Genomic DNA, 15,475 nt, shown 5'->3' on the forward strand with positions numbered 1-15,475 from the left:
CCCCCCCCCCCCCTCAATCCAGGCTCCGGGGAAAGTCTCCCCAAAAGGGTAAAGTCCATCAAGGAATTATTGGTGGTGTTTCCTCCTCCACCCCCAGGGAGGGGTTGGGGTGGGGTGTGGGGGGGTGTTTTCAATCCAGGACGTGGCTCCATCATCCAAATTTATTTTATTTTTTAGAATATTCCAGGAAAGGGGACACAGGAGGCTCCTGAGCCCAAGGCAAATCCTAAAAAACCTGGAGATTGTCCCATTTTTCCAGCCCTGCCCTCCCTTCCCTGTGTCTGGCAACAGCAAAAGGGGGGGGGGGAATAATAATAAATAATAATAATAATTAATAATAAATAATAATAATTAATAGGTGGGATATTTTTTCCTCCTGGAAGAATTAAGATTCGGGTTTGGGCTCAGCCCCGGGGGGTTTTGCTGCCACTTTTGTCAATGGATAAAACACCCCCCCCCCGGGGCAACATGGGGAAAAGTTGCTCATTTTGGGGTCAAATTGAACCCAAACAACAGCCCCGGGAGCTCCTTTCCCCACCAAACGATGTCATTTTGGTGGGGGGAGAGGGAGGGAGGGAAAAAATTTGAATTCCTCAAAAAAGGAGAGAAGCAAATTTCCCGGGAGGGAAAATACTTCGTTAAATCTCAGCTAATTGCCTTTATCAACCCCATCGTTAATTCTCAGGTGTTAATTTTGAGGCTGAGGAGAGAGAGAGGGGGAGAAACAAGGAGGTGTGGGAAGCAGAGGAGCAGTTTTTTGGGGCAAAAAGAGAGCATTCTCCAAATTAAACAACACCCCCACAATTTCAGGGGTAGGACCATCAACCCCAGAGCTGCCCCCACCCCCTTTTATCCATTTTTTTAAGATATTTCCAAGGAAATGCAAATCCCAAACCTGGTTCTGGATTTCAGCCCAGGGGAAGAGCTCCAGGTTGAGCCGTTACGGCCCAAAAACCCCCCCCTGGAGAAGGAGAGGGGAGAAATGCACCCAATGGGTATGAAAGGATGGAAAAAAATCTCCTTTTTTTTCCCCAAAATTGATGAGAAACCATCCCTAAATCTCCCCGGTGCCACCAGGAGAGGGAGACTCATCCCCACCGCAGCCAGAAGATATTGCAGATATTGCCCCTCCTTTGTCCCCCCCCCCAATTTTAGCTCTGAATTGTGTGTCCCCCCCTGCCCCGAGGAAGCCAGGACAGAGTAACAAAATGATTTATTCTCATTTCCTCTCATGGCAGAGATCGGTTATGTACAGAAACTGTAAAAAAAAACCACCAAACCCACCCAAAAAAAACCACAACCTCCGGCGCCTTCGAAGAAGAATTCTTCGAAGAAGAATGTACAGGTGCTGCTGGAAATTAAAATGGGGAGGATTTGGTTTGATCAGAGGGGGGAAAAAAATCGAGCTTTTGAGGGAGTCTCTCTCCTTTTTAAATATCCTTGATGACTTCTTCCAGCTCCTCTTTCGTGTACATGTGGAATTTCATGCCGGGCTCCACGGTGGCGAGCTGGAAAGAGAAAAAAAAGGAGCAAAAAAGGGTTAAAAGGGGTGGCCTCCGAGGGACAACTTGGGGCAGGGGACACCCCCCAACAGCTGTTCCCTTCTCCCCGGATCTGCCAGCCCAGCAAAGATCCCATTCCAGCCCCGGAACGTGCTCTTTGATTCCCAAAAATAGCAGCCGGGCTCAGAAATAGCTTTTCATTGACTCAGTTTCCCCCAAGAGAAAGGCTCCGGGGAGAGAAAAAAAAAAGACCCCGTTTCAACCCGTTCCTTCATCAAACCCGCCGTGTTTTGATGTGATTCTGGGGAAAAGAGCTTCTTCTCCTCCCCTCACCAGCCCAGGGGGGCAAATCCTGGCTCGTTACGTGCCTGATTAGAGCCAAGATGGTAAAATTCTCCCCAGGGTTCGCAAGAAAAGAGTGAAAAACGCATTTTGGTGGCCAAAAACCCACAAGAAACCGGCCCACGGGGCACCCTGCAGCTCCCTATGAGCAGAAAAAGGGATTTCTTCCAAGAAAAAGCCCAAGGGATGAAGCTGGGGGGTGACATTCCACCCTGTCCCTCTGCCAGGAGTGGAGTTGGGGGGCACGGGGGGGGTGGGTGAGGAGCTGAGATGTTTCCTCAGGGTGAGGAGCACCAGAAGGACGTGAAGAACATCAAGGTTGGAAGAGGAACGTGAGCAGGACTTTGGGTCATGCTCAAAAAGCGGGTGACAGGGAGGGGGGGGGCAGAAAGATGCTCCAGGTGTCGCTTGCAGGCCCCCCCCCAGCACCCATCTTGACTTTTCGGGGATCAAAGAGTTGCCAGAAGGCCAAGAAGAGCTGCAGAAGGGGCTGGAAGACCCCAGAGCTCCCCCCAGACCTCTCTCACCCATAAAAGCAGCGTGAGGTGGTGGCAGGACCTGATTTTGGGGTAGAGGGGGGGTGACCAAAAGTCTATTTTCACCCCCCAAGGAGAAATATCCCAAAAGCTCAGCCTGAGCACCCTGGGTTTATGTGGTGTCCTCTCAGAGATGCCACCTCAGGCCCCTCAAATCAATTCTCTGGGCACGAGACCCCAAAGGACCTGACAAACACTCACATCTACACCCCAAAATCCAAAATAAATAATCACGGAATCATTGTCAGAGTTGGAAGGGACCTTCTAGAGACCATCCAGTCCAACCATCACTCAGGAGCATCCAGGTGGGGCTTGAAGATCTCCAGAGAAGGGGACTCCACACCCTCCCTGGGCAGCCTCTGCCAGGACTCTGGACCCTCAAAGTCAAGAAGATCCTCCTCATGTTGAGATGGAACTTCTTATGGTCAAGTTTGTGCCCGTTGCCCCTCATCCTGTCACTGGGAACCACTGGAAAGAGTCCGGCTCCATCCTCCTTCAACCCACCTCTAGATATTTAAGGTGGTCTCCCCTCAACCTTCTCTTCTCCAGGCTCAAGAGCCCCAGCTCTCTCAGCCTTACTTCTCTTCTCCAGGCTGAAGGAAGATGCTTTTCCTCATCAGGGAGATGCTCCAACCCCTCCATCATCTCTGTTGCCCTACGCTGGACTCTCTCCAGTAGTTCCCTGTCCCTCTTGAACTGGGGAGCCCAGAACTGGACACAGGATTCCAGTTGTGGCCTCCCCAGTGCAGAGCAGAGGGGGAGAATGACCTCCCTCCACCTCCTGGCCACACTTTTTCCTTACACAGCCCAGAAAGAGAGAGAAAGAGACACCAACTACTCCCCTCTCCCCGTCCTCTCCAACCCCATCTCCCTACAGATAGAAGCTTGGCTCAGTTACTCCCTCACGGGGAAGCAATTCATTTAAAAGCATTTTAAAACTCCATTTAAGGCTCCCAACCTTCACCACGAAGGGGATTTAAACTCCTCCACGAGTTACTCCTCCAAATTCAGTGAAATTTCACCCCTTCTTCTGCTACAGGATGGAAAAATCCCACCCCAGAGGGGGAAGAAGCAACGAATAAACCCCAAAACCACCAGGAATTCCCAAAAAGCTCGAAAGCAAAGCTGCCCCTTCGGGTGGAAGGTGGTTTTTATTTTTTTTTACAGCCCTGAGAGTAGGGAGGGGAGTGAAGAGAGACCTTTTTAATCCTCAGCACATTCTCCTCGTGCTTCACCCCACCACGATCCCCCCGCCACGTTGGGAGCCCCGTGCCAAGCACAGTTAAGCCCCTGTTCAAAGAGGGGGGGGGGGGGGGTGGGGATAGGGCATGGAGATACTGTACACGCTCCCCCCCCTCGATCCCCTCACACTGTACCACAGATCTCCCAGCAGAGAGACTGGGAAATCTCTTTCTCTTCCAGAAATCCCCCTGGGATTACAGATTTTCAGCCACCAGCATCATTTCTGGACACAATTTCCAACCTTTCGGCCCTTTTCCCTTCAAAAGAAGGCAGGGAAATCACATCGGGAAGGGGGACCAAGCAGGATTTAATAAAAAGAAAAAGGGGTGTGGATTTTTTTTAAGCTGTTTGGGAAAGGGTTTCCCAGCTGGGAGAGGAAAGGAATGGGGAGGAGAGGAGCTCAGGAGTCGGGACGCCGCGATTTGGAAAGGTCTAGTGTCTCATAACCCTCCAGAAATAGAAGCAGACTCCATCCTCCAGCCCCGCTCATCATCTCCCCATAAAGGGGTTATTTTTTTTACCTTTGCTGCCTAAAAATAAAGGATTAAGGGGAAAGGGTTTGTGGGGATCTCACCCCAAAACTGGGGTCAGGCTGAGCTCAACCCCCTGGCGGGGAAACGCCGGAGGCTGGATGGAGGAGCAGGGTTGGGTTCCTTCACCTCTTTGCTTCTCCCTGGCCAAGAGATTGTTGGCAACCCCCCAAGCCTGAATATAGCAAGTCCAGGAGCTGGATAATTTTCATTCCTTCTAATATTACAAGTACCAGGGGAGGAAAAAAAAAAAAAAAAAAAGAATGGTTAAACCCCAGGGAAGAAAAAAAAAAAATAGCAATCTGGTTGGCACCACAGGTTCCTGCTGGCTGACTCGGCTGGTGGAAGGTCAGGAGGGGCTTCAGCCCCCACCAACCCCCCCCAAAATGGCTTTTGTAGGCACTCATGGATTAGCCACACCAACAGGCCAAGCTGAGCACCTCGAGGAGCCAAAAGAAAGCTCCAACCTTTCCAAAGTGCCCCGACCGGGCAGCTTCAAAGAGCAGGAACATCTGCTGCCAACCAGCCGTCGGCTTGGGAAGTCCTGGAGAAGTTGCCCCGAGAAGCTGTGGCTGCCCCATCCCTGGAGGGGTTCAAGGGCAGGTTGGAGGGGGCTTGGAGCAACCTGGTCTCCTTGAAGATGTCCCAGCCACTAGAAGGGATGGAACTGGATGAAGCCACAGAGATGCTGGGGGGGCTGGAGCCCCACTGCTGGGAGGGGGGGCTGAGAGAGTTGGGGGGGGTCAGCCTGGAGAAGAGAAGGCTCTGGAGAGACCTTGGAGCCCCTTCCAGTCCCTCAAGGGGCTCCAGGAGAGATGGGGAGGGGACTCTGGATCAGGGAGGGGAGCCCTAGGACAGGAGGGAATGGATTTAAACCAAAAGAGGGGAGATTGAGATGAGATGTGGGGAAGAACTTCTTTGGTGTGAGGGTGGTGAGAGCCTGGCCCAGGTTGCCCCGAGAAGCTGTGGCTGCCCCATCCCTGGAGGGGTTCAAGGGCAGGTTGGAGGGGGCTTGGAGCAACCTGGTGTGGTGGGAGGTGTCCCTGCCCAGGGCAGGGGGTGGGAATGAGATGGTCTTCAAGGTCCCTTCCAACCCAAACCATTCCATGACTCTATGACCTGCTCCACCAACTCACTCCTTGCTCTAACCTTCTCTCCTGAAAGCCACCGAGCAGCTTTCCCACCTGGATGTTTAAAACCCAAGAAGGCCCAAGGCAGCACCCAGATTTCTGCTCCACCTCCAGCACCTCAAAAACCCACGAGTTACCTCGATGTTGGTCGCGTTCAGCTTCTCCTCCATCACTTGTTTCAGGATGACCAGGGAAGATTTGATGGCTTCTTTCAGTGTCATTGACTGGAAAACACAAACAGCTCCTTTAATTGGGGTGGCTGAGGCTGGAGCCCATCACAGGACCTCCCTGCCCCCCCTCCCTCCCCTCCCAAATCCTTTGAGCTGTCAAATTTAAAAGCTTATCAAGTTCTCTACAGCATCAACAGGAGATCAAAGCGCACCCTTGGTTGACAATCACCAAGGAGGGGCCCTTTCTGTTTCTCTCTAAACTTTTTACAAAGCTTAAGAGCTGTTAATCCGGGCACAGAAACCTCAGGCAGGGCTGAGGGTCCATTTCTTTTCACCAGTTTCTGTCTACGAATCACTACTTTCACTGAATTTTTTTAGAGTTGGAAGGGACCATAGAGATCATCCAGTCCAACTCTCCTGCTGAAGCAGGATTGCCTAGAGCTTCTCAGAGCACAGCATCAACAGGAGATCAAAGCGCGCCCTTGGTTGACAATCACCAAGGAGGGTCCCTTTCTGCTTCTCTCTAAACTTTTTACAAAGCTTAAGAGCTGTTAATCCGGGCACAGAAACCTCAGGCAGGGCTGAGGGTCCATTTCTTTTCACCAGTTTCTGTCTACGAATCACTACTTTCACTGAATTTTTTTAGAGTTGGAAGGGACCATAGAGATCATCCAGTCCAACTCTCCTGCTGAAGCAGGATTGCCTAGAGCTTCTCAGAGCATGTTATTCAGGAGCATCCAGGTGGGGCTTGAAGATCTCCAAAGAAGGGGACTCCACACCCTCCCTGGGCAGCCTCTGCCAGGGCTCTGCCACCCTCAAAGTCAAGAAGTTCTTCCTCAGATTTAAGCAGAACTTCCTACCTTCCAGTTGTGCCCGTTGCCCCTCGTCCTGTCACTGGGAACCACTGGAAAGAGTCTGGCTCCATCCTCCTTCAACCCACCCTTTAGATATTTAAGAAGGTCTCCCCTCAGGGCACATTGCTGACTCCTGGACAGTTTCCCATCCACCAGGACCCCCAGATCCTTCTCCTCAGAAGTGCTTTCCACCAGGTCCCCCCCCAACCTCTACTGGTGCCTGGGGTTCTTCCTCCCCAGGGGCAGGACCCTACACTTGGCCTTGAGCAGAGGGGGAGATCCCTCCACCTCCTGGCCACACTCTTCCCTACACAGCCCAGGATCCCATTGGCCTCTTGGCCACAAGAGCTTGTTCATTGTCATTTTACTGTCCACCAGGACCCCTAGATCTTTCTCTTCAGTAGTTGCCTCCAGCAGGTCCACCCCTAACCTGTACTGGTGCCTGACATTCTTCCTCCCCACGTGCAGGACCCTACACTTTTCTCTGTTGAACCTCATGAGGTTCTTCCTTGCCCAGCTCTCCAGCCTGGCCAGGTCACACTGGATGGTGGCCCAGCCCTTTGGAGTGTCGACCAGTCCTCCCAGTTTGGTACCATCAGCCAACTTGCTGAGGGGACACTCTGTCCCCTCCTCCAGGTCACTGATGAACATGTTGACCAGCACTGGACCCCTGGGGGGACACCACTGGTCTCAGGCTTCCAACTCAGAGGGGCTGGAAGCCCCCACAGCAATCGACACCATCCCTTGAGCTTTTCATCCCCCAGTTTGGTGATGAAGGGACAAAAAGGGGCAGCTCCCTCCTCGAGGAGGGAAGAAAATTCGTATTTAATGTCCAACAGGACCAGTATTCCCAGAGCAAAAGCCATCAACTTCACTGGTTTAAGGGATTTGGTGAAAAAGCCCTTGCTTTAGCTCTGCCTGTGCCACACCGAGCCCCGACGCCAGCATTATTTTTATTTATAGAGCAACTTCTTGACGTGGTCTTAATTATCACCTGCCAGAGGCAGAGAGCAGTGGCTCAGACACCAGCTTCGTGTCCCTGAGAAGCTGCTGGTGGTGACACTTCTCTTGGAGAAGATCCTGGCCCAGATGCTCACTCAGCACCGACGTCTAAGTGGGGGCTCACGTTTCCCCCCTCCCCGTCTGCGGCGCAGGAGGAGTCACGGATCACTCAGAGGAACAGGAATTACCAGGAAGGGAATGAGTGGATCCTTGTGATTCCTCACCCACCTCTAACTTTTGCCATCTCAAGCCCCAAATCCAGCCTTTTTTTTTTTTTTACCTTATGGTAAACCTCCTGCAGAGAGCTCTGGGCACCTTCCGACGCGGAGCCGATGGCTCTGGCATCGCACTGGACGAAGGTCCCCGAGGGGTCCATGTGAAACCTGAAGGGACAGGGTGGGGAGAATCACCATCTGCTGCTCCCCATCCCACATCACAGCACCCCAAGGGTGCCCCACAGCTCCCAGGGAAGAAAGAAGGCTCCTGGTGACAGAATCACACAACTCTATGGGGGTTGGAAGGGACCTTTGGAGATCACCCACCCAGAGAGGTCCCACCAGAACACGTCCAGATGGGTTTGAATGTCTCCAGAGAAGGAGACTCCACACCTCTCTGGGCAGCCTCTTCCAGGGCTCTGCCACCCTCAAAGTCAAGAAGTTCCTCCTCGTGGAACTTCTTATATTCAAGTTTGTGCCCATTTCCTCTTGTCCTGTCCTTGGGCACCACTGAAAAAAGCCTCCAGCCTCAAAAGCCCCAAGTCCCTCAGCCTCTCCTCATCAGAGAGATGCTCCAGGTCCCTCACCCCTTCATCATCCTTGTAGCCTCTGCTGTCCCCTCTCCAGCAGTTCCTTGTCCTTCTCAACCAGCCATGACTTGTCCATCCCCTCACCATGTTCACCCTCCTCCCTCACACCCGAGAAGAGCGATAAACTCCTGCCACCACCCTCCACGCTCCGAAAACAATCATTTCCCTTTTTTATTTTCCACCTTGCCTCATTTTTTTTTAATTTTTTAATTTTTTTTTAATTTTTTTCCTACTTCTGCTGGGAGGGAAGACCTTATCGGGCTGGTTCTGCTGAACCCTTCCCAGCCCCAGCCAGCTTTTTGAAGCCCAGGAGTTCAGGTTACGGACACTCCAACCACCTCCCCGAGGAATGTCACAGCCAGCTCCGGGTGGATTATGTTACGGGTGGCTCTGCTAGTCCTTTAGGGAAAGGCAAGAATAAACTCAGGAGGAGGAGAGAGCTTTAAAGTTTCCCTCCTGCCCAGGAAACCAGGTTGAAAAAGCAAAAATTCGGTGAAGAAATGAGGTTTTCTTTGACGCCGAAGGAGCAGCTCACGCTGGAAGGGTTTGAAAGGATTAAAAGCATCAGGGATGTAACGGGATAAACCCCGAGTGTTTGGCTTCAGGAAAAGCCCAGAATCAAGTTAAAACGCCCCAAAAAGTTGTAGTGAGGTTTGGTTTTGGGGTTTTTTTCCCCCCATTTCCCCAGAGCTGGACTGGATTAAAAGGAGTCAGAACTTACAGCTGAGGTCCCTTCTCATCAACTCCTCCAAAAAGCAGCGCCACACCGAAGGGACGGGACTGCAAGGGAGAGGAGACAACGGCTCAGAGGGGGGGTCAAGAGCATTTTCCACCCCCCACCTCCCCCCAAATCCCTCCCCCCAAGCTCCACACCATGGCCCCGGGGTCGGCGTCCTCCTCCCCAAACTGCAGCGCCAGGTTGGAGACGGCTTGTGTCACGCTCTCCACCGTCATGGTCTCGTTGTAGGTGAACCAGTGATTCTGCAGGGAAAAAGAATCAATAAATAATAATTAAAATAAAAAAAAAGATTCCAATGATCACCCTGGTCCCAAAACACCACAATCCCGGCTCGTTCAGGAGCGATGCCCTGAGGAGCCACACATCTCCAGGCAGGTTGGTGGCACCAGGAAGAGAGCGGGATGTGGAGGACAAACTGGGAAGTTTCTCCAGGGATCCCCCCCCTAAAAACCTTGGGATACCAAGAGGGAAAACTCAAGGCTGGAGCACTTCATCCCAGTATCTGTTTCTGAAATGATGGGATTATCCCAAAAGGCCACCAACATCCTGGTCTGGGTCAAGGCCAACGGGATGAGGTTCAACCAGGTCAAGTGCCAGGTTCTGCCCGTGGGTCACACCAACCCCATGGATGCTCCAGGCTGGGGGCAGAGTGGCTGGAGCTGCCTGGTGGAAAAGGACCTGGGGGTGTTGGTCAACCCTTGGCTGAACAGGAGCCAGCAGTGTGCCCAGGTGGCCCAGAAGGCCAACAGCATCCTGGCTTAGATCAGGAACAGCGTGGGGAGGAGGACTCAGGAGGTGATGGTCCCCCTGGACTGGGCACTGGCGAGGCCCCACCTCGAGGGCTGGGTCCAGTTTTGGGCCCCTCATCACAAAAAAAGACATTGAGGGCCCCAGAGAAGGGCAACGGAGCTGGTGAGGGGTCTGGAGAACAAGGAGAAGGGGCTGGAGAACTTGTGAGGGAGCTGGGGGTGTTCAAGCTGGAGAAAAGGAGGCTGAGGGGAGACCTCCTCTCTCTCTCCAACTCCCTGAAAGGAGGGTGTAGCCAGGGGGGGTCGGTCTCTTCTCCCAAGGAACAGGCCATGGGACATGGAAACGGCCTCAAGTTGCCCCAGGGGAGGTTCAGATTGGAGATGAGGAACAATTTTTCCACAGAAAGGGTTCTTAAGCCTTGGAATGGGCTGCCCAGGGACATGGTGGAGCCACCATCCCTGGTGGGACTTCAAAGCTGGGTTGACATAGAGCTTGGAGACAAGGTTTAGCGATGGGTTTTATCAGAATTAGGTTGATGGTTCAGAGCCACCATCCCTGGTGGGACTTCAAAGCCGGGTTGACGTAGAGCTTGGAGACATGGGTTAGTGATGGGTCAGAGGCAGGAGATCCTGCCACACAGGGAAACTCCACAGAAGGTCTTTACTCCAGCGCAGAGAGCACCCAAGGCACTGAGGAAGTTTGAAGGGTCAAAAATAGAACCAATATAAGTTTTGTCAAGATGCAGACACCAGCCCCACACCTTCACCAGAGCCCTGAGAGACCCCGGGAGAACCCACCACCAAAATTCCTGGTGGCAAAGAGGAAAAACAGCCCCGAGTCTCCATCTCTTTGTTCAGAAAAGCCCTAAGAGGGAACCCACGCGCCCCACAACCCTCCTGCTCCACTCCAGCACCTTCTCTGCCACCACCCTCCTCTGCTGGTGGCTCCTGAGACCCCCGAGACCAACTGGTGCTGTTTGGAGAAGAGAAATGTCCCGTCTCACCTGAGTCTCCACTCTTGCTTTATCGATTAAAGTCTTCGCATCGGCTATTAAGCCGCTCATGGCGCACCCTGGAATTGGAGAGGGGGGAAAAAGGAGTTATTTCACCCATTTATTGGCCACGTGCTCCTCCCAAAACCCACAAGGTGACATCCTAAAGCCCACAGAGCAGGTCCCCACGGTGGTGTCACACCAGAGGGTGGGATGGACACGGATTTGGCTCGAGAACAAGGATGGAGCCTTCATTTGAGGGACCAGCTCAGCCCAAACCACCACAAAACCCAGCTGAAGGGCAGGTAGTTCCCCCCGTGGCACCTCCCACCCACCCTGAATGGGTTAAAGGAGGGATATTTGAGGTTTTCCAAGAAAAATTCACAGACAGAAACACCATCTGCTTGGAAGGGGAGCTCATTCACCTCCCCATGATGGGGAGGACCACCTAAACCATCCCTGGGGGAGGGATGCAGCAGGAACCTCCAGCACGGATCCCACTCCAGGACGAGAAGGGGTTGGATCAGAGGCACAGGGGAGGAGGAGGAGGAAATTTAGACTCTTCAGGAGCTCCTGTGACCCACATTCAGGGTATTTTGGAGTTCCCCTGCTTTTCAAGGCGACATATTTGGTCATGAGCCCCGTCCCAGGGCAGGAGGTGCTCGGTGAGAGCCGGGGCTACGGGCTGGTGTCGGCGCTGCCGGAGAAACTGGCCCCGAGTCAAAGCCTTTTGCAGTAATTCCCTGCCCTCCCGGGTCTAAATTTGGGATGAGCTTTCACCAGAGAGGTCACCCAGGCTGGGGGAGAGGCGGGAGGGGGGTGGGGGGTGCTTCAGCTGCCTCTTCCTGCTCCTGTAACTGTGTCCCTGCTGGCCTGGAGCCTGGAAAACCAGTGACCAGGAGCTGGTGCTCACTGGGGAAGGAGGGAAAGTTCTTGCAGGGCTCCTCAGAGCTGCCTGGGGGGTGGTTACCCCTGAAACGCCACTTTCCACGCTCCCAGAGGGCAGTTATTTTATATATAAATAGATATATATGTTCAAAACTTGCAGGATGCTCCTAAAGGGACACCCCAAGCTCAATTTTTTTTCTCCTCACCAATGTGGGAGTCGATCTCCGCGAGCTGGCCTGGAGCCTGGAAAACCAGTGACCAGGAGCTGGTGCTCACTGGGGAAGGGGGGAGAAGTTCTTGCAGGGCTCATCAGAGCTGCCTGGGGGGTGGTTACCCCTGAAATGTTGCTTTCCACGCTCCCAGAGGGCAGTTATTTTATATATAGATATATATATATCTCCTAAACTTGCAGGATGCTCCTAAAGGGACACCCCAAGCTCAATTTTTTTTCTCCTCACCGATGTGGGAGTCGATCTCCACGATCTTCTGGATGCTGCTGAGTTCCATGAGAGGGGAGGGGAGGGGGGTGGGGGGTGCTTCAGCTGCCTCTTCCTGCTCCTGTAATTATGTCCCTGCTGGCCTGGAGCCTGGAAAACCAGTAACCAGGAGCTCGTGCTCACTGGGGAAGGGGGGAAGAGTTCTTACTGGGCTCATCAGGGGATGGTTACCCCTGAAATGCTGCTTTCCACGCACCCAGAGGGCAGTTATTTTATATATAAATAGATATATATCTCCAAAACTTGCAGGATGCTCCTAAAGAGGCACTCAAAGCTCAATTTTTTCTCTCCTCACCGATGTGGGAGTCGATCTCCACGATCTTCTCAATGCTGCTGGGCTCCATGAGGGGGGAGGTGATCCTCTTCTCCACGGCCAAGCAGACGCCCTCCGAGGTCTGGATCCCGATGGCGGTGGAACCGAGCTGCAAAACCCACCAGGCAGTTACCACCACACCTCGTTAAGGCTAATTAACACCCCCCTTCCCCCTCCTGCAATCCTCATTGGCCTCACCAACCTTCCTTCACGAGAGAAATTAAATTTGAAAAGCATAGAGAGAAGGATTTGCCCCCTCTTCCCCCCCTGCAACCCTCATTGGCCTCGCCAACCTTCCTTCATGAGAGAAATTAAATTTGAAAAGCATAGAGAGAAAAATTTGACACAAAGGGCTGGATTCCGACTGCATCCACGCTTCCAGCTGGATGAGTTTTCTTTCCATCGGCTCCACTTCTCCCCAAATTCCCCAAAATTCCCAAAGGAATGGAGGGAACTTCGTGCACGAACCGTTTTCCAGGTTCATCAACCTCAGAGGGTTTTACCCCGAGTCTTGGAGGAGACCACGGTGTCACCACAGCCCTGAGGGCCACCGAGGAAGGGGGACAGATCTCAAGGGCTCCCACCCAGCACTTGAGGCTTTTCCACACTGGGGAATTTTCTGGGAATTTCCTGGGATAACTGTAACAGCTGTGGAATGGAGATGCCACCTCTGAAACATCCAAATCAGACCCCACGGTGTCATCTTAACGAGTTTCCCCCCAGCAGCTCCAGCTCAAACCACAGCCCCTGGCAGAGGGGAACATCTCCTGGTTTTGGACCTTGTCCCCATCCTTGAAGCTCACAGCTGAGCCCAAATCCCAAGGGAAGAGGGGACACCTGATGTCATTTCAGATGGGGTTTTGTTAACGAAGCTCCTGACCCACCAATAGAAACTCCTCCTACACCCCAAGGCATGAAAGTGTCACAGGAGCCACCCAGCTGCAGGAATTTCATCCAGAAAGGGGGTGTTTGGGGGGGGTCACGGGCTGATCCATAAAAAAGGGAGAAGCCAAAAAGGTGGCAGATGATTTTATTCCTCTTCGCCTCCTCCTTTAACTAGTCCTTCAAGGAGCTAAACCAGTACAGGGAGGAGAAAACCAGCACCTCCTTCCCCCTGCCCAAACAGGGCTTCTTCGCTCGACCAGTTTCCCCCAGGTTTAAACTTATTCCCAATCCACATCCTCAGAAACAAGAACATTTCTCAATTAAGAACATTTTAAAACCCCAGAAAGGCCACAGGGCTCTGGAGGGGTGTGGGTTTGTTTGCTCTTTAATAACATCCTTCACCTTCAGGTTTTAAAATTGAATAGACCTGAGGAAATGGTGACCCTCAACCAGGAAAGTTGATTTAGTGAGAGAAAAGTTACCACTTTGGGGGTTTTAATAAGGAATTTAATATTTATAAAGCCCATGGATGAGAAGGGAACAGCACATTAGTGCAGACAAAGAGGAAGCAGAGCTCTCCTCTGCTCTTAAGACAAGAGTTTGTGGCTATTAAGGGTGTGATGCCCTGGCAGTGTGACCTTCTGCAGGCAGAGCCACCACGTCTGGGCAGGCAGGACCTCTGCTCAAAGCTGATGTTGAAGAGAATTTAGATTTGGGGCTCAGCAGCTTCAGATTGGGTTTGGTTTGAGGGTAAATTGCTTTTTAGGGGACGGGGAAGGGAAGAATCCCTGACACCACGGAGTCCTGGGGAGATGCTGGCTCCAGCTCCGGAGTCCTCAGCTCAGGAAGGACATGGAGCTGTTGGAGTGGGGCTGGAGGGGGACACGGAGATGCTGGGGGGGCTGGAGCCCCTCTGCTGGGAGGGGGGGCTGAGAGAGTCTCAGCAACGGCTTTTAGATCCTTCCAGGGATGGTATTTGGGGAGGGGAGCCACAGGACGAGGGGGAAGGGTTTTAAACCAAAAATTAGGAGATTGAGATGAGATGCGGGGCAGAAATCCTTTGGTGTGAGGGTGGTGAGAGCCTGGCCCAGGTTGCCCCGAGAAGCTGTGGCTGCCCCATCCCTGGAGGGGTTCAAGGGCAGGTTGGAGGGGGCTTGGAGCAACCTGGGGTGGGGGAACGAGATGATCTTCAAGGGATTCCCACCCAAACCATTCTGTGATTTTATCTGGGGGGGCAATGGGTGGCTTTATGATTCTTCAGGACCCATAAAAGAGCAGAGCTGCAGGAGGTTTGGCTGGATGGAAGGAATTGGAGGACCAGGACACGTGCCTCCTACGATGCTGCAGAGCGAGACCAGAGCCCAAAGGAAGCCAATCTGCCCGTTTTATTTCTATTTTTTAGGGGTTTGAAAGAAGCCTAAACGTCAGGGATTGGCCACCAGGCAGAGCTGACCCTACCTTGATGGCCTCGATGGCATACTCCACTTGGAACAGCCTCCCCTCCGGAGAGAAAGTGTTGACACCCCTGCAAGAACAACATCAGAAACGGCGTGAAGGGCCAGGAAACTGGAGGCTGAAGGAGAAAAACAGTGACTTGTTCAAGGCAACGAGATGATCTTCAAGGGATTCCCACCCAAACCATTCTGTGATTTTATCTGGGGGGGCAATGGGTGGCTTTATGATTCTTCAGGACCCATAAAAGAGCAGAGCTGCAGGAGGTTTGGCTGGATGGAAGGAATTGGAGGACCAGGACACGTGCCTCCTACGATGCTGCAGAGCGAGACCAGAGCCCAAAGGAAGCCAATCTGCCCGTTTTATTTCTATTTTTTAGGGGTTTGAAAGAAGCCTAAACGTCAGGGATTGGCCACCAGGCAGAGCTGACCCTACCTTGATGGCCTCGATGGCATACTCCACTTGGAACAGCCTCCCCTCCGGAGAGAAAGTGTTGACACCCCTGCAAGAACAACATCAGAAACGGCGTGAAGGGCCAGGAAACTGGAGGCTGAAGGAGAAAAACAGTGACTTGTTCAAGTGTGATGGTGGTGGTGGGAGCTGGGAGGTGTCAGAGCTTCACTGGAGACCACCCCCCTCACTGCAGGTGCCTGGAATCAGGGAGAAAGAGAAGAAAAACAGCAGCGGGTCCAGCCAGAGGTGGGGAGGAGGGTTGTTTCCACGACACACTTGGCACAGAGGAGGCTGGAAGGACTCAGGGCTCCGAACACCCGGCACCAGGAGACAGAAGGATGTTGTTTTAACAGCTCAGACACGGGTGGGAGACCCCCACCCAACCCCCACACCC

At 52.9% G+C, this 15,475-nt stretch overlaps 1 protein-coding gene across 3 annotated transcripts in view; it reads right to left on the minus strand.

Annotated features, from left to right (window-relative positions):
* Window positions 1–1,196: 1,196 nt before the first annotated feature.
* Window positions 1,197–15,475, minus strand: part of PSMA5 (proteasome subunit alpha 5) — a 25,114-nt gene continuing 10,835 nt past the window's right edge. The window contains exons 2-9 of one of the 3 annotated variants that reach the window (XM_014956658.1): window positions 15,064–15,130; window positions 12,274–12,400; window positions 10,606–10,673; window positions 8,987–9,094; window positions 8,835–8,893; window positions 7,589–7,691; window positions 5,420–5,506; window positions 1,197–1,508 (exon numbers count right to left, since the gene is read on the minus strand). In XM_014956658.1, coding sequence (XP_014812144.1) covers window positions 1,431–1,508; window positions 5,420–5,506; window positions 7,589–7,691; window positions 8,835–8,893; window positions 8,987–9,094; window positions 10,606–10,673; window positions 12,274–12,400; window positions 15,064–15,130 — 697 coding nt within the window. In that variant the 3' untranslated portion in view covers window positions 1,197–1,430. Of the gene's footprint in view, window positions 1,509–5,419; window positions 5,507–7,588; window positions 7,692–8,834; window positions 8,894–8,986; window positions 9,095–10,605; window positions 10,674–12,273; window positions 12,401–14,634; window positions 14,702–15,063; window positions 15,131–15,475 lie in introns of all 3 variants that reach the window. The other 2 variants (XM_014956659.1, XM_014956657.1) reach the window with 2 other exon arrangements.

The sequence above is a fragment of the Calidris pugnax genome, unplaced genomic scaffold (assembly GCF_001431845.1).
Source record: "Calidris pugnax isolate Ruff unplaced genomic scaffold, ASM143184v1 scaffold346, whole genome shotgun sequence".
Lineage (NCBI taxonomy): Eukaryota > Metazoa > Chordata > Aves > Charadriiformes > Scolopacidae > Calidris > Calidris pugnax.